The sequence below is a fragment of the Magallana gigas genome, chromosome 4 (genome assembly GCF_963853765.1).
Source record: "Magallana gigas chromosome 4, xbMagGiga1.1, whole genome shotgun sequence".
Lineage (NCBI taxonomy): Eukaryota > Metazoa > Mollusca > Bivalvia > Ostreida > Ostreidae > Magallana > Magallana gigas.
Genome location: NC_088856.1, coordinates 23,057,312 through 23,076,197, shown reverse-complemented (window position 1 = coordinate 23,076,197; position 18,886 = coordinate 23,057,312). Strand labels below are relative to the sequence as shown.

Below are 18,886 nucleotides of genomic sequence, written 5' to 3'. Positions count from 1 at the left end.
TTTTTAAGCTAAAAAATATGAATTTTGCCTTCACTGCATGATAGTTAATAGCCCAACATATCACATTTAAAACCTAAGAGCAGACCTGATGAAGAATTTGTTGACTATTTAGTCTCCTTAAGCATCAATTTGTTTCAACATTACTTTTAAAAAAGAAATGTGTATAAAACATGCTTTAAAGTAACCGTACACTACCTTTTATGAATCATGAATGTTTTGCTCTAAAATTTTTATCTAGCTACGCAACTAAAATTTCTTGCAAAAATCTACGAGGTGGGGAAATGTCCCCACGTTTTCAGCATTTTAGTGACCGGTGACCACAACTATTCTGATTCCTTCACTGAAGTGTTATATAAACGAGCATATTCAGATCACACACCATGCACTGAACAAAAGTTCAAAGTGTTCATTTCATAACGTTTTGACTCTAGATTTTTTAAAATAAAAAAAAAAGAAACGTAGACCTGATTATTAACTATTATACATATTTCTTTTAGATATAATCTATGTGACTCATTTGACAATTAATGCATATATCCCTCAACAACACATCCTATGAATAAAAAAAATCAGAAAATAAGTAAGAAAAACTAACATCTCTGGCCATGGAATACATTCGTTTGTCTTGCCATTGGGATGACTAATTTCTATATGCCTCTCTAGTGATTTTGGACGATGTAACGATTTTGGCATGTTGCAAAACGAGATTTGGTCCTTCCCTGTATATCACAATCGGTTCGGTTGAATTTCACCAAGATCATTTGAATTCTTTGGAATAACCGATGGAAAGGACGCACTACTTATATAATAAAACAAAGAAAAACTATTTTATGAACGTTTTATACAGATTACCAAATACTAGAATTTAGAACAATGTCGAAGAAGCGATTAACTTTTTATTTTATTTATTTATTTTCATTTCATTTTATTTATTAAAACTGGTTGGATAAAAATAAAGATGTTAAGGACTTAGACCAGTTCAATGCATGTCGTAATTGGAAAAAATGACCTAATATCAAGCAGCAAATAAATCGCATGAATTCGTAGTTCTGAAATTATTTTTTTTTCTGATTTTGCTATAAAAATAAAGTTGTGATATCAAGTATTTATCAGAGTTACATCATTTACATGTTACTTTAGTGATGTGTTTAATACAATCGCTTGATTTTTTTCTTCAAAATATCGAAGATCAAAGTGAGTTCAATTCTTGCCGATTATAGGCTGAATCTTATGGTGGCATAGTTCTGCCACCACTTGTCAGATATCCATGTCGACTTGTCAGATCTGCATGTCGACTTGTCACTTATTCACGTGTTGGAAAAAGTCAACTCTAAAACGTTTCCACGCCAAATTTGTGCCATCCAGTTGACATACATTTTCTGACAAGTCGACATAAGGATCTGACAAGTCGACATAATCATCTGACAAGTCGACATCATTATTTGACAAGTCGACATAATTATATGACAAGTCGAAATTATTATTTGACAAGTCGACATAATATCTGACAAGTCAACATCATTATCTGACAAGTCAACATATAATATGAATGATAATTTTCTTCATTTTATTTTTTCTGTCAAATAATTATGTTAACTTGTCAGATCATTATGTCGACTTGTCAGATAATTATGTTAACTTATCAGATCTTTATATCGGCTTGTCAGATAATTATGATGACAAGTTAATGACAGTTAGTGGCAATAACACGCTTTGACAACAAATTATTGAGTTTCTACGCAATACGATAATTTTCTGGCAAGACAACAAAAAGAACTGACAAGTTGACATAAATATCTGACAAGTCGACATAATCATCTGACAGGTCAATATAATTATCTGACAAGTGGTGGCAGATCTATGCCACCATAGAATCTTACCCAACACATACTACATGTTACTGAGTGTACACGTATCTCGAAAAAAAAAATCGGAGACAATCTAAGTTGTAATATTGGTAGTACAATTTTCAACTCAGTATAATTGAACAATGATGTTGCAATACGATGCTTAAAATCAAATATACATGTGTACAGAGCTGATTTGATGAATTGAGAAATGATTACTCACAGCCCGTCATCATCTGTCATTGATTATTCACACATGAATATAATATCATCCAGTATTATATACTCTCTTAGATAAATGAAAAATAGAAGGCTAAGGAAATTCTGAAGTTCACCCTTAAGATGACCCCAAATTGTTGGACATACATGCTATATATGGATACTTTTTAATGAACAATCAAAGATTTAAAGAAGCGGTGAATATGTATAAAAAGGTTCATCTTAATCTAGCTGAAATCCCCGTTGAAAATAAAAAACAACTGTTCAAATAACTGTATCTATAGCTATTTGTCAATGAGCATATTTTTATAACCAAAGACGATAAGAAAATATTTGGTGTTTCAAGGAAGAGAAGTGAAGCCAGATTTGCTGCCGTTTGGGGCAAATTTGAGAAATGCTCAGTAACAGAGCGGAGATATTCAAGGAGCAAAGGAAACAAATCTAATGATAAAGAGACTGCATCGAGAACAACAGAGCAGGCAATAAGACTATTAAAAGTCCTCAAGTTATTTAAGCATATTATGATTTGATTCACTCCAGATTGTTGGGATTGGTTTGTTGTTGTTGATTGTTTTAATTCAAATTAAGGAAAGGTATTTCATTATTACAAAACATAAATTACAATTTTAAAGTAGAAAATACATGACCCTTAGTTGTCGAATCTGTCTCATGTTCCATGTATGTTTTTGAAAGTTGAATGATGTAAAGCATTTCTGATGTTATGTGAGAGTAAAGTTTGAAATCATTCTCTGGTATTTAAATATATGGATATGAATATCGTATTTGTATTAAGCTTGTTTCAATTCATATATTCAATAAACAGAAGAGAAAATTGATACAAGTATATTTGTGCGAGATCACTGAGTAAATCATCTGCCTTCATACAACATCAAATGTGCTTGAAGAAAGGACCGATTCCCTCCACAAGCACTAATCTGTATTGACCCTTGGTTCATTCTTTAATAACTTTTCATAGATGGTAATGTTTACTTTAGATAATTTTTCGGACTGACGTACACTGTATAAATGAGAGTAGATCTGATATATGTCATTAAAGGATGATTTAAGAAAAAAAGCAGTAAATACTCAGTATCTATTCTTGGGGGTGGGGGTTGGTTGCATGGTTCTGTCCTCATACATTGATTTTATTTGAAACATATATGTCTACATTCCCATTATATAAATAGTGCCTGTTTGGGAGGGTAACAGTTGAAATTGACACCCCGAGAAAACCATTGTCAACCGACGCGAAGCGAGGGGTGTCAATTTTAACTGTTATCCTCCCAAACAGGCACTATTTATTTTGTTATACTGAATGTCTTTTTTAAAAATTTTAAGAAAATTTTACTGCTTTTATATAGGAATAACGTGAATTCTACAGCGAACCGTACGCGCATAATTTTCGCGCATGTAACATTTTTTAATGTTACCCGTTGCCAAGTGCGTTGCTAACGCTGAGGGTAATAGTAAATATTATTAACTGCGTCTTAACCAATCAGATTTCAGTATTTAACATGAAAGTATAACAATGTAAAATATTATTCAGCATAATATTTTTGATATGAATTGTTTTTTTTAAACTGTTTATTTTTGTATGTTCCAATTTCTTTTTTTAAACAAAATCTATTTGCAGTATACATGTAGAATGTAGGCCTATGCATGTATTTTAATATATAATACAATTAATTATTAAATCTATTGTTTAAAAAATTATATAGTTGCCTCAGTTTATAAGATACTGTTAAGTTTGATTGACATGGGCTGCATGTATTTTTCACTCTTATCTTTCTATCAAGGGTATAGTTCCATCTTTTTTTCTATTTTTCTGCTGTATTGGCATAGCCATAGTCGGAAACCCACGGTCGGTCTCGCCTCTCTTACCTAAGACCAACCGTGGGTTTCTGACGATGTAGCATAGCATGTGCATTCCATTTTCAATGTTAATTTTAGTTTATCTCTCTTTGTATTTGTTTTGGAGATCTCTTAATGTCAAACTATCTGTGATACTTCATCACTTTCATTTCGGTCTACACTACAGCTGAGACTTAAAAAAACCTAATAAAATAATTCAAGCTTTTATGAATCTTGTTTTTGTAAATCTTGTGTGTGCGTTCAATGTTTGTAAATATTTTTTAAAATTGTCGATATTAGAATTACACTCTACTGAAATGTTTATAAAAATCTCTTTGAATTATTTGCAGTATCTAATGATACTGCATGAAAACCTACATTTGTATGCAGAAAAAATCCAATAAATCACACGTTTAATTTTCAGTATATGCACATCAAATAACTGCTGCGAACAAAAGTGTGTATACTCGCTCCCAGATTGGTATAACGGACAACATTTAGAGTCGCATAAAATTATATGTTCAGTGTTTGATCAACTCCATTACTTTGAGAATTCTAGAACGACTTTTCCTTTATTTGTTATACATGTATTTATTTATTTATTTTTTTTTGGGGGGGGGGGGGGTTAACGGTCATATTAGAAGTATTTGGCATTTATGCATATGATTACCATCGTTTTATTAACGTCAACGGCTACAAAACTTGTCAGTTTTTGTGTGCAGTTAAATTTTTAAAACAATGATATTTTCAATAATTAAAATAGGATGTTATCATCCATATGTAACTATGTAAACAGGCCTTATCCAAATGAAAATTTGTTAAACGCGTCTATTCCATGTACCAATTATTAATTTATTGAGAAACTAAACAAAGCTTGATTTACAATTTACGCATTTAAAAATATAAAGTCATAATGTATTTCACGTTCTTTTCTATATAATATATATATTTTTAAAGTATGCAGTGTGCAGAGTACCAAAGTGATGCATAAAGGCAACATTATAAAATTACATGTATTTTTAAAACATTTCACAACGCATGAAAAATGTTAAACTTTTATTATTTACATCAATGTTCCGTGTTACTTTTAACAAATAGAACTGACGACAAAGCCATAAAACTTTTTAGTCCCATGAAATGAATATTAATAAGAAAAAATAATTTGTGGCAAACTACTATAGTATTCAAAAATAATTTCAATTCTTGTAAATCTTATTGGTAATAAGTCAAACCATTTATAACCTGTAAATAATGAACATTTACATTTGATCGTAAGTCTTAAAGCTGAACACCGCTCGTAAATAGGCACCGTCACACAGATACCTGGTATATAAACCCCTCGATTTCGTTACACCCGATTGCACACCTGAACCTCGTGGCCGACATGTAGTATTCCTTTCGTGGTCTTTAGATTTTATGCATTTTTTTCTTATCTTATGTTCATTTTCTGTTCGTAAATAATGCATTGACCAATTTATTTGATGTTAGTATTCTCCTGGCTTCAAAAAGGTCCGTAAAATTTGATAATTTCATCGAGACCGAGTAACACGGCGAGGCAAAATGTACGTCCACACAGGTGAGACCTCTACAGCGAAGTACTTTGAACTGTTTAGAGGTCTGTCCCTTATATAAGGGTTGTAGGGACAGCAGTGATTAAAGAGAAATATGGCGGACAGTGCCTATTTACGAGAGGTGTTCAGCTTTAAGTTCTTTTGTTAAGCGCATCCCTGTTACTCGGTTTCTATTTCAAATATTTCATTTTCTTTATATTGCCTTCGTAATTATTTTCGCACACAAACAAATTGTCATCATTATCCACACATAAACCATAAGGATTGTTTAGATGACAGTTATCAATGTAACGGAGAAACTGTCCATTCTGATCCAGAATGTGGATACAATGGTTGTCACCGTCTGCTATCAGGATACGACTCTGACTGTCTGTTGTGACACCATAGGGTTTCAATGGTTCGTTCTTGCTAACTGAGGGATGACCGGTGTATCTCCATCTCAGTTTCCCGTCCTGATTAACCACCACTACTGCACCAGCCTCACAGTCAGCTACACATATGTCATGGTTTCTGTTCTCTGTAATGTATTTAATTATGCCATTCCCAGAGTACAAAGGTTTACCTTCATCATCGAATTGAATGGTTTGTTTCTCCGTAGATCCCGAGTAACGGACAACTTTGGATTGAGATGTATCATCAGTGTACATGGAAACCAGGAGATCACCAGTAGAGGTGAGGCACAGATGACAGGAACGCCATCCCTGTAATGTGAACAGCTGCTCTATCTGCCCATTTATTACTTTATACACTGTCGTCCCGACAGTAAACAGTAGATTTCCTTTACTGTCTACAGCTATATCATATGACAGTTGTTCTGATTTAGTTTTGATTGTCTGAAGGAGTGATCCGTTTAAGCTGAAGCAATTGATATTATCAGTCCAATTAACCGCCCATATCTTGTTGTCATCAAGGCAGGTAACACGGCGTAGATTTTTATAGTGTCCAGTCTTTATTGAGATAACAAGCTCCGGTTCATCCAGTAATTCTCTGACTGCAGTATTGTGTTGGTTTAGTGACAAGGTACTTTCTTTAGTGTCAATAGATAATGGTGTAAAATGGCCAAATGAACTATACAGCCTCTCATGATCTATTTGTTTAGGAATGAATGTTGGCAGTGATACCTGTGCCATGTGAGGAAGCTTGCTGAAATCTCTGATGTCAGTTTTATATTCAATCGTTCGTAATACCTCGGTGGATTCTTGAATATCCATCAAAGCCTGTAATGTTTGTTTTATTAGAGACTCCGTCTTCCTGATTTCATCCAACTGTTTCTGTAAAACATCTCTGTGTTTCATTTTTACCTCAATGGTTTCAGTTTTCATTCTGCTGATGATGGTATTGATTTCTCTGTGCCATTCCTCTCCTTGTTTGGATATCTCTGTTGTTATTTTCTCATATCCTCCATCTAAGTTGGCTAGCTGGTTTTCCAAATCAAGGGCTATTTCTTCATATGAAGGAGAAATACAATTTACTAACTCTTTTGCATCATTTTCAATAGTTTCTTTCTTTGTCTTATAAATTTCTAAAAGTTCCTCAAACCTATGTCCCCCATGCTGTTCTGATGCCATGCAGGATGAACAAACTAAAATATTTTCACAATTTTTGCATTTGAATTTGCAATGTTTGAATGGGTGTGTTTCACATTTAGGATAAATCAAGGTTGATTTTCGTTGCTGGAAGGGAACTATTTTGTGTTTGTCATATCCATCCAAGATGTGCTCACCTATACAGAGCTTGCAGAGGTTAATATGACAAAAGTCGCAGTAGCTTTGCATAGTAGCGGTCTCACAAAGGTCACATCGGTGTACGTCCTGGGCACTAGAACGAGGATCCATAGTTGTTCTACAAATAGGTATTTAAAACTTCAATTTTAATCGTCCCTCGATCTCAACCAAGCGCCAAAAAAAAATCTAACCGAATTTTAAACTTTTTGAACCGTAATATGAAACATAACTTGTTATACAGTATATGAATAAAATGAAAGTAGTTTTTTTTTTTATAAACTTTGAAATTATATCTTTAACTGAATATATAATGGGGTTTATCAAAGTAGATTCGAAGTTGGAAATATAAATTCATCATAAATTGTACCGTATTTATGAAAACGTTGTTTATCCACCCATTACAACTCTTCAGTCCAACATGGCTGCGTAGGCTCGTTATCTGTTAGATGATTTCAAATAATTAGAGTTATTCCCCGTGCTTTATTTACTATGTAGATATTTTCAAATTTTAAAAGAACTGGTTGGTCGTGGCTATTTTTAAGCTGTATTTTTTTCCTTTAAACAAATGCCTCTGTTTATATACAAAAAGGCAAGTTTTAAAGCCAAAATATTTGAATTACTTCCTTACTGGATCATTGTTTATGACCCGAAATATCATATTTAAAGTTTAGAGCAGATTTGATGATGAATTTGTTAACCACACAACTAGACTGTTACCTTTGAATAAGAAATTTACATAAAACAAGCTTCAAGTTAATCATACACGACCTTTTTTGAATCATGAATGTTTTGCCCTATTGTTGTGGTTTAATTAGCTACGCCACTGAAAAAACTTGCAAAAATCTACGATGTGGGGAAAACGCTTTATTCATTTTAGTGACATGTAAACACAACTATTTTGATTCCTTTACTGAACGGTTATATAAACGATGCATATTCAGATCACAACACTCTGCACTGAAGTGAAGCAATTTATAGTTTAGATAGTACTAGTTTACCTAAACTGAATTGTCTACATAACCTGAGTGTGTATTAATTACAGGTGTTAACTAACTTCTGCAAATGCATCTTGGCTTTGTTAAGGTAAAAACATCACAAAATATGGACCTTTATCAATAGCTTATTGAGAGAATTTCACGCCATATTGAATCTGTCCATAATCAGCAAAAGCTTGTCCCAGCTTCATTATGAATTCAGTATTATCTGTAAATACATGCAATATATGAACATAACGGATGATAAATATGCAGAGTAAAATGCAGTTAAAGAAACTTGTAGGATTTTTTTTTGGGGGGGGGGATTAAAACAATTTTTGGGAAAATGAAAAGTAAATCAAATAAAACTAAAGGTTGTTATATTGAATTACTCAATTAACTTTTTTCTCAATTAAGCTTTGCTAATTATTAATCAACGAAAATTCTTCGAAAAAATTCCGGAAATCAAATGAATTTTTTGGATTTTACAATATCGGGCATGCGTATTACAGTCACGCTAAATCACGGGAGGCTCTTTATTTTATGTTTCCACATTAATGCATTTGCATGGATAAACTAAGAAACAAATGCTTGTAAATTTTCATTGGAAATTTGTTTTCTGAAAAGAAAATACGGTAGATAACTCTAACACAGTGCATTTAGTTTTAAATGTTGATTTGATAGTTTTATGGTAAAACCTTATGAATAAAAAAAATAATAACTTAACAGAGTTAATAATCATATTTGAAAATTAGAAGTTTACTTATTTTTTTAATTACCGGTAAATCAGTTTTGAACTACATATAATGTAAGATTTATAAGGAAAATCAACATGAGGAAAAATGAAATTCATATAAATGAAATGACAAATAAATGAAATTTATAATGAAATAAAATAATCTTTTAGATAAATGAAAAACAGAAGGCTAAGAAAATCCTGAAGTTCGTCTTCAAGATGAACCCCAAACTCTGGGACATACATGCCACATATGGAGACGTTTTTTATGAACAATACATCTTCATTCAGCTGAAATCTCGGTTGAAAATAAACTGTGAAATTCCAATGTGTTTTTCAATCGGATGAATTTAATCCGTTTGTCAATGAGCATATTTTCATATCAAAAGACAGTACAAATATGATATTTTTTTTTTCAGGGAACAGAAGTAAAGACAGATTTGCTGTCATTCCTGATAAATGCTTAGCAACAAAGTGGGGATATTCAAGGAGTAAAGAAGACAAATCTTGTGATTGAGAGACTGCATCAAGAACAACAAAGCAGGCAATAAGACTATACAACCTCAAGTTATTTAAGCATATCATGATTTAATTCACTTTAGATTCTTGTTGTTGATTGTTCTAATTTAAATCAGGAAAGGTATATGTATTACATTGTAGTTTTAGAGTAGAAAATAGCTCTTGAATCTGTCGTGTTCCATGCATGTTTGTTTTTGTTTTTGAAAGTTGATTGATGTAAAGATTTTCTGGTTTCATATTAAAGTAAAGTTTTAAATCATGCCATTGGTATTTAAATGTAATGATATGAATATTGTATTTTTATCAAGATTGTTTCAGTTCATAAATTGGATGTACAGAAAAGAGAATGGATACAGGTATATGTATACAAGATCACTGAGTCATCTGCAAGATGCATGATCATCTGCCTTCATACAACATCAAATGTGCTTGACGGAAGAACCTATCCCCACCACAAGTACCGTTCTGTATAGACTCTCGGGTCATTTTTCATTAATTATCTTTCATATATGGGTAAAATGTTTTATAAAATGTTTACTTTAGATAATTTTTCGGACTGAGGTACACTGTATAAAGAGAGTAGATCTGAAATATGTCATAAAAGGATGAGTTAAGAAAAAAGCAGTAAATACTCGGTATCTATTCTTGGAGGTGGGGGTTGGTTGCATGGTTCTGTCCTCAAGCACATGTTGAGTACATTGATTTTATTTGGAACATACATATCTGCATTCCCATTGCAAAATATAGGGTTAAGTCCCATCCTTTTTCTATTTTCCTGCGATATTAGCATAGCATGTACATTCCATTTTCAATGTCAAGTTTAGAGTTTTCTCTCTTTGTATTTGTTTTGGAGATCTCACAATATCAAACTATCTGTGATACTTCATCTCTCTCATTTAGGCCTACAGCTGAGATGAAAGAAAATCTAATTTAAAAAATCAAGTTTTTATGAATCTTTGTTTTTTGTTAATCTTGTGCGTGTGTTCAATATGTGTAAATTTCATTAATAATTGTCGGTATTAGAATTGCATTCCATTGAAATGTTTAAGAATTCTCTTTGCATTGTTCTGCAAAAGTTAATGAAACTGCATGATATTCTCAATTTTACCCATCGCCTCTTTCCTCTATCCGTTATTGACCAAAGGACTAATGTGGCTCAAAAGTAAAGAATACAAACAATAAACAGGAAAATGGCAGAGGAAATTACATGATATTTTAATCAGATGGGCTGACAATATTTAATATAGAATATATATCTAAACATAAGAGATATAACACTCCAGCAACTCTACCGATGTCTTTTCTCTTTTTGTTGAAGTTAATTACAGCAATCAGCGTCAATCTTCTTTATGTGTAACTGTTTTAATTATAATCAAAATAGTAATGTATATAGATACACTAAACACGTTTATTAAAAAAAGAAAGGACTCATAAACGCTTTATCAATTACATGTTCATTGCACGAAAAATTTGCCTGAAATCTGAGCATTGACCGTTAATCTTAAATCGACGACAATTTTATCAATTTCATACAGTTTCATGTTGATAATCGGGATCTTTGAATTAGTTTCAATACAGCTTCGAGTTGATACTCAGAAGAAGATCCAAGATTTACATCAATGTCCTGTGCCGAGTTTTACAAACAAACTTACGACCAAGTCATTAAAAATCTTAGTCCCATGGAATGTGTATTAATAGGAAAAATTAATTCATGGCAATCTATTTCAATACTTGTAAATTTTACTGATAATAAATCAGACCATTTCGTGACTTGTGAATAATGAACATTTATAAATTTGGTCGTAAGTCGATCGAAGCTTCTTCTGTAAAGCGTAGCCCTGGTATTTGGTTTCTATTTCAAATATTTTCTTTTTCTTTATATTGCCATTGTAATTATTTTCGCACGCAAACAGATTGTCATTGTCCACACATAAACCAAAAGGATTGTTAAGATCACAGTTATCAAAGTAACGCAGAAGCTGTCCATTCTGATCCAGAATGTGGATACAATGGTTGTATCCGTCTGCTGTCAGGATACGACTTTGATTGTCTGTTGTGACACCAAAGGGTTTGAATGGTTCGTTTTTGCTAACTAAGGGATGATGGGTGTATCTCCACCTGAGTTTTACGTCCTGATTAACTACCACTACTGCACAAGCCCAACAGTCAGCTACACAGATGTCATGGTTTCTGTTCTCTGTCCAATTACCCGCCCATATCTTGTCGTCTTCAAGACAGGTAACACTGCATGGAAATTCATATTTTCCAGTCTTTATTGAGACAACAAGCTCCGGTTCATCTATTAATTCTCTGACTGCAGTATTTTGTTGGTTTAGTGACAAGGTACTTTCTTTAGTGTCAAAAGATAATGGTGTAAAATGGCCAAATGAACTATACAGCCTCTCGTGATCTATTTGTTTAGGAATGAATGTTAGCAGTGATACCTGTACCATTTGCGGAAGCTTGCTGAAATCTCTGATGTCAGATCTGTATTCAATGGTTCGGAATACCTCGGTGAATTCTTGAATATCCCTCAAAGTCTGTAAAGTTTGTTTTATTAGAGACTCCTCCGTCTTCCTGATTTCATCCAACTGTTTTTGTAAAACATCTCTGTGTTTCATTTTTACCTCATTGATTTCAGTTTTCATTCTGCTGATGATGGTATTGATTTCTCTGTGCCATTTCTCTCCTTGTTTGGATATTTCTGTTGTTATTTTCTCATATCCTCCATTTAACTTGGCAAGCTGGTTTTCCAAGTCAAGAGCGATTTCTTCATATGAAGGAGAAATACAATTTACTAACTCCTTTGCATCATTTTCAATAGTTTCTTTCTTTTTCTTATAAATTTCTGAAAGTTCTTGAAACCTATGTCCAACATGTTTTTCTGATGCCATACATGATGAACACATTAAAATGTTTTCACAATTTTTGCATTTTTGAATGGGTGTGTTTCACAATTTGGATAAACCAAGGTTGATCTCCGTTGCTGGAAGGGAACTATTTTGTGTTTGTCATATCCATCCAAGATGTGCTCACCTATGCAGAGCTTGCAAATGTTGACATGACAAAAGTCACAGTAGCTGTGTACTATGGCGGTCTCGCAAAGGTCACAGCGGGTCACATCCTGGGTACTTGAGCAAGAATCCATACTTGATCTACAAATAAATATTAGACACTTCATTTTTGATCTTTATCTCAATCAAGATACCAAAAATGATTATTTTTTCAGGGGGGGGGGGTGTTTTTTTCACTAGAAAATAAATGATGAAAGTGAAAGTAGTTATTACATGTAACAATTAACTTTGAAATTATATCTTTAACGGAATCTTAAATTTGAGGTTTATCAATTAAATTCGAAGTTGGAAATATAAATTCATCATACATTGTACCGTCCTAATGCAAACGATGTTTATCCACCCACTACTATTCTTCACTCCAACATGGCTGCGTGTAGTTGTACTCTCACATATATTTTCAAATAATTAGTTATTCCCCGTGCTTTATACACTGTGTAGATGTGGGGAAAAGAGTACCAATTCATTTCCCATAGTGCCCAATATTAACCTAAACACACCCGGCTAGTTTGCAATTTTACATACAGACATATCCTTGGGTAGAAAGAATAATCTTCCCGTGTCCGTAGGACATCTGTCATTTTAACGATAGACCATTCTATTTAATCCTCGGGCACATTTGAATGTTCATTTCAAGCACTAACAAAAAAATCTCTAGAAATATATTGGGTCAAAAATGACACCTACCCCCTATTTCAATCCCCTCTCATTTCTTTACTTTCTGCAGTACTTCTTCAATCCATCATTGAATTTAAACAGCGGTAAATTTACTTTGAAATGATCATTATTTCAGCAAATAATATTTTTATAATAGCTTATCACCTTAGCGATACCTTTTTCTGTGCGGCTCAATCTTGTATTAACACTTCTCTAATGGTAACATCCGCTGCCTTGGTACTCTCATTCCTATAGAAGGTTGGATGGTCGTGGCCATGTTTAGACTATATTTACCTCCTTCAGACAAAGAGCGTTGCATACAGTAAACCGATTTTGTTTTAAAATTTAAAGCTAAAATATTTGAGTTTTGTCTTTACTGTATAATAGTTTATGGCCCAGCGCAAAATATCATAATATTTAACAGTTTAAAACAGATCTGATGATGAATTTGTTGACCACACATCCTCCTTAACATTTTAAAATTTGTTTCACCATTACTTTAAAAAAACCCAACAACAAATGTACGGTTGAAGGAAAATATTCGCCCCCGGTTTATTTTCGCCCCTTTCACCCTCGTTGTCAGATAGTGAAATTTAAGACTGGGCGAATTTCTATGTCTCAAACTATCTTTACAACTTTGTCGAGGCGAATTCAAGACGGGACGAAACTGTTTGCAAGTGAAAAGGGGCGAAAACAATACGTATCAGTACATGTATATAAAACGTGCTTCAAAGTAACCGAAAATACACGACCTTTCATGATTCATGAATGTTTATAGTTTTGGTCTAGCCACTTACTGAAATCTACGAGGTAGGGGAAACGTCCCCACGTTTATTACAGTTTAATGACCAATGACCACAACAATTTTGATTCCTTTACTGAACGGTTATATAAACGATGAATATCCAGATCAGAACACCATGCACTGAACCAAAGTTCTAAGTGTTCCTTCTATAACTGTTTAACAATGCATGTATGAAATAAAAACGATACCTAACGATGATTCCTTAATTAATGCATGTTTCTTTTGGATATTGAATGAAAATCGGCTATGTGACTCATTTGACATTAATGCACATATACCTTTACATGACACATCCTAGAAAAAAAAATCAGAAAATTAGTAAGAAAAATTTACATCTCCAGCCATTGGATATATTCGTTTGTCCTGCCATTGGGATGACTAATTTCTATATGTCTCTCTATTGGTTTTAATGATGTAACGCTATTGACATGTTGCAAAACGAGATTTGGTCTTTCCCTGTATATCACTTTGGTTCGGTTGAAAATTCACCCATATCGTTTGGATTCTTTGAACCAATGGAAAAGACGCACTACTTATATATTAAAGCCGAGAAAATCTGTTTACGAACTATTTATACAGATTACTTAATGTTTCATACAATGTCGAAGAAGCTATAAACGTTTTATATATTTTTTATTAAAACTGATTGGTTCAAAATATAAATGTTGAAAACTTAAAACCAGTCCAATGCTTGTCGTAAATGGAAAAAAATCCCTTCATGATAAATCATATGAAGTAGTAGTTTTGAAATTATTTTTTTCTGATTTTGCAATATAAAATGTCAAAGTTGTGATAGCAGGTATTTTTCAAATTTACATCATTAACATGTAACTATACTGATGTTATGAATACAATCGCTTAATTTTTCTTCTTCAAAATATCGAAGATCAAAGTGAGTTTATTTCTTGCCGATTATAGGCTGAATCTTACCCAACACATACTATATGTAACTGGGTGTACATGTATCTCGAGAAGAAATCGGAGACAAGCTAAGTTGTACTATTGGTAGTACAATTTTTAACTCAGTATAATTGAACAATGATGTTGCAATACGATGCTTAAAATCAAATATACAGTCATGTATACAGAGCTGATTTGATGAATTGACAATGATTACTCACAGCCCGTCATGATGCGTCATTGATTATACACACATGAATATATCAATTTCATGTAACAGTTTCATTTTTATTTTAACTCATTACATTTGATTGATTTGACAATTTGTATGTTTTTATATTGATCTTGAGTATATGTCAAACTTCTTACATGCTAACATTCCTGTATCCTTACATGAAATGAAACTATCAATGTATGTCTACCATAACATACATGAAATTGTAAGTTTACACTATGATCACTATTAGCTACATCAAAGGCAATAATATAAGTCTATTAGAATGTATAAAGAAATATTCTGAAATAAAATAAGACAAAAAACAAAATTAGTAGCCCATGGTTAACTTCTGAAGAATGTACGTATTGACACAGATCAACAGAATAACAACATCAGTTGCAGATCTGAGGAATGAGACAAAACGATCATAGGATTGGTCTTGAATCTTTACGAATTCAAGAAGGATGATGTCCTAAAAGCATACCAATAAACAAACACGCATAGAATAGAGTCATTAACAGACAATGGACAGCATACAGTATGTAATTGTTTTGATCCAATATTCTATTCTCTCTTAGATAAATAGATAATAGAAGGCTAAGGAAATTCTTAACTTAACCCTTAAAATGAACCCCAAACTGTGGGACATGCATGCCACATATGGATACTTTTAAATGGCCAATCAAAGATTTAAGGAATCGGTGCATGTGCGTAAAAAGGTTCATCTTAATCTAGCTAAAATCCCAGTTGAAAATAAACTAAATATTAATATTCTATTTAGCATAATATTATTGATTAGAATGGTTCTGTTCTTATTTTGCTTATTGTTAATATGTTTCACTTTCTTTTCAAAATTAAATCTATTTGCATTATCTACTTTATAAATACCCCGGAATTTATGATATACTGGTTCATGTAAAATAATTTTTACAATTTTTCCTGATTTATATCTAGATAATGAAGGGGCTTCATTTTATTGAGATATGGATAGGAGGGTGCACTTGACATAAAGTGCATGCGATTTTTCACACTCACGTTTCTCTAAAGGTATAGTCCCATTTCTTTAATATTTTCCTGCTATATTAGCATAGCACGTACATTCCATTTTCAATGTCAAATTTTGAGTTATTTCTCTTTGTAATTGCTTTGGAGATCTCACAATGTCAAACTATCTGTGATATTTCATCTTTTTCATTTAGGCCTACAGCTGAGATGAAAGAAAAACTAATAAAAAAGTCAAGCTTTTATGAACCTTGTTTTTGTTAATCTTGTGTGTTTGTGTTCAATATGTGTTGGTCTATATTATTTATAATTGTTGATATTAGATATGCATTTTATTGAAATGTTTAAAAGATCTCTTTGAATTGTTTTGCAGTATTCAATGAAACTGCTTGATATGCTCAATTATTGACCAAAGGACTCATGTGGCTTAAAGGTACATAATACAAACAATTAACAGAAAAATGGCAGAGAAATCTACATGAGTCAAACCATTTGATAACCTGTGAATAATGAATATTTATACATTTGGTCGTAAGTTGCAAGTTCTTTTGTAAACTGCAGCCTTCTTATTTGGTGTCTATTTCAAATATTTTATTTTCTTTATATTGCCTTTGCTATTAAATTCGCACACAAACAAAGTGTCATCATTGTCCACACATAAACCCCAAGGATACTCCAGATCACAGTTATCAATGTAACGGAGAAACTGTCCATTCTGGTCCAGAATGTGGATACAATGGTTGTCAGTGCCTGCTGTCAGTACACGACTCTGACTGTCTGTTGTGATACCAGGGGGTTTAAATGGTTTGTTTTTGGTAACTGAGGGATGGCCAGTGTATCTCCATTTCAGCTTCCCGTCCTGGTTAACCACCACCACTGCACCAGCGCCATAATCAGCGACACATATATCACGGTTTTTGTTCTCAGTGATGTATTTGATATAACCATTCTCTGAGTACAGAGGTTTACCTTCACCATCAAATTGAATTATTTGTTTCTCTCTAGATCTCGAGTAACGGACAACTTTGGATTGAGTGTAATCATCATTGTGCATGGTAACCAGGAGATCATCAGTAGATGTGACACACATCTGACATGGCACCCATCCGGGAAATGTGATCAATTCTTCTGTATGTCCATTTTTGACTTGATACACTTTCTTTGACTCGTCTGCAAACAATAGATTCCCACTACTGTCTACAGCTATATCACGTGTCCGTTTTCCTGATTTAGTTTTGATTTTTTGGAGGATTGTGCCGTTAATGGTAAAGCAATGGATATTATCAGTCCCATCACCCACCCATATCATGTCGTCTTCAAGACAGGTAACACTGCGTAGATATTGATGTTGTCCAGTCGTTATTGTGCGAACAAGTTCCGGTTCATCCAGTAATTCTCTGACTGAAGTATTTTGTAAGTTTAGGGACGAGGTATTCTCTTTAGTATCAGTAGAAAAAGATGTAAAATGGCGAAAGAAACTATACAGCTTCTCATGATCTAGTGTTGGCAATGATACCTGTACCATATGAGGACGCTTGCTGAAATCTTTGACCTTGGAAATGTATTCAATGGTTCGGAATACCTCAGTGGATTCTTGAATATCTCTCAAAGCCTGTAATGTTTGTTTTATGGGAGACTGTGTCTGTCTGATTTCATCCAAATGTTTTTGTAAAACATCTCTGTGTTTCTTTTTTATCTCATTGATTTCAGTTTTCATCCTATTGATGATGACGTCGATTTCTCTGTGCCACTGCTCTCCTTGTTTGGATATTTCTGTTGTTATTTTCTCATATCCTCCATCTACGTTGGAGAGCTGGTTATCCATGTTAAGAGCAATTTCTTCATATGAGGGAAAAAAACAATTTTCTAACTCCTTTGCATCATTTTTAATAGTTTCTTTCTTTGTCTTATAAATATCTAAAAGTTCCTCAAACCTATGCCCCCCATTTTGTTCTGATGCCATGCAGGTCGAACATACTAAAATGTTTTCACAATTTTTGCATTTGAATTTGCAATGTTTGAATGGGTGTGTTTCACATTTTGGATTAATGAAGGTTGATCTCCGTTGCTGGAAAGGAACAATTTTATGTTGGTCATATCCATCTGTGATATGTTCACCTATACAGGGCTTGCAAAGGTTGACATGACAAAAGTCACAGTAGCTGTGTACAATGGCGGTCTCGCAAAGGTCACAGCGGTGCACGTCCTGTGCACTAGAGCGAGGCTCCATATTTTGTCTACAAAAAGATATTAAAGACTGCATTATTGTGTGGTTTCATGTAGCTAGCAGAGTATACATGTAGATAAATGTCCTCATTTATTTATAACAGCCAACAGCCTACGTTTTCATTTATTTTTTTCCAATCAAGAGACAGAAATAATCAAACCGACCCGTATATTTTCTTTCTTTGAGTAGAATAATAATGTTGCTAAGAAAATATCTGTAAGTCTTCAAAGTTTGAATTTAAACTTTACATATATTTACGTATTATGAAAACACGATGTGTAGGCTAGTTAATACAGTACATGTTTAAAGTGAAAGTAGCTATTTTTTTTAATTTAAAACTTTAAAAATTAATATATTTCCCTATGATGAATTCCATCAATTTGAGGTTAAGCAAGTAGAACAAGTTAGAAAATGTCAATTCATACTACCGCATTAGTGGAGGAAATACCCACCCACCCACTACTATTCTTGACTCCAAAATTGTCACGTGACATGTGGTTTAAATAAATTAAAGTTAATTCCCGTGCTCTATGTTTTGTATAGATATATTTCAGGAGTTTGAG

The 18,886-nt window shown here is 33.1% G+C and overlaps 3 protein-coding genes across 3 annotated transcripts in view; 1 reads left to right on the top strand and 2 right to left on the bottom strand.

Annotated features, from left to right (window-relative positions):
- The window catches only part of LOC105325708 (bifunctional arginine demethylase and lysyl-hydroxylase JMJD6), a 31,287-nt gene extending 21,883 nt beyond the window's left edge, over positions 1-9,404 (top strand). Inside the window, exon 12 of the mRNA XM_066081668.1 lies at positions 9,342-9,404. Coding sequence (XP_065937740.1) covers positions 9,342-9,389 — 48 coding nt within the window. The 3' untranslated portion in view covers positions 9,390-9,404. The remainder of the gene's footprint in view (positions 1-9,341) is intronic.
- LOC117682590 (tripartite motif-containing protein 2) lies at positions 4,961-7,658 on the bottom strand. Its single transcript, XM_066081665.1, has 2 exons — positions 7,580-7,658; positions 4,961-7,330 (listed from the first exon to the last, which is right to left on the bottom strand). Exon 2 carries the CDS (start codon positions 7,321-7,323, stop codon positions 5,659-5,661), a length of 1,665 nt encoding a protein of 554 aa, XP_065937737.1. The 5' UTR covers positions 7,324-7,330; positions 7,580-7,658; the 3' UTR covers positions 4,961-5,658.
- A 6,926-nt stretch (positions 9,405-16,330) lies between the features above and the next one.
- Positions 16,331-18,798, bottom strand: LOC109617698 (tripartite motif-containing protein 2-like). Its single transcript, XM_066081664.1, has 2 exons — positions 18,776-18,798; positions 16,331-18,333 (listed from the first exon to the last, which is right to left on the bottom strand). The coding sequence occupies exon 2, from the start codon at positions 18,324-18,326 to the stop codon at positions 16,674-16,676; it is 1,653 nt and encodes a 550-aa protein (XP_065937736.1). The 5' UTR covers positions 18,327-18,333; positions 18,776-18,798; the 3' UTR covers positions 16,331-16,673.
- Positions 18,799-18,886: the final 88 nt, after the last annotated feature.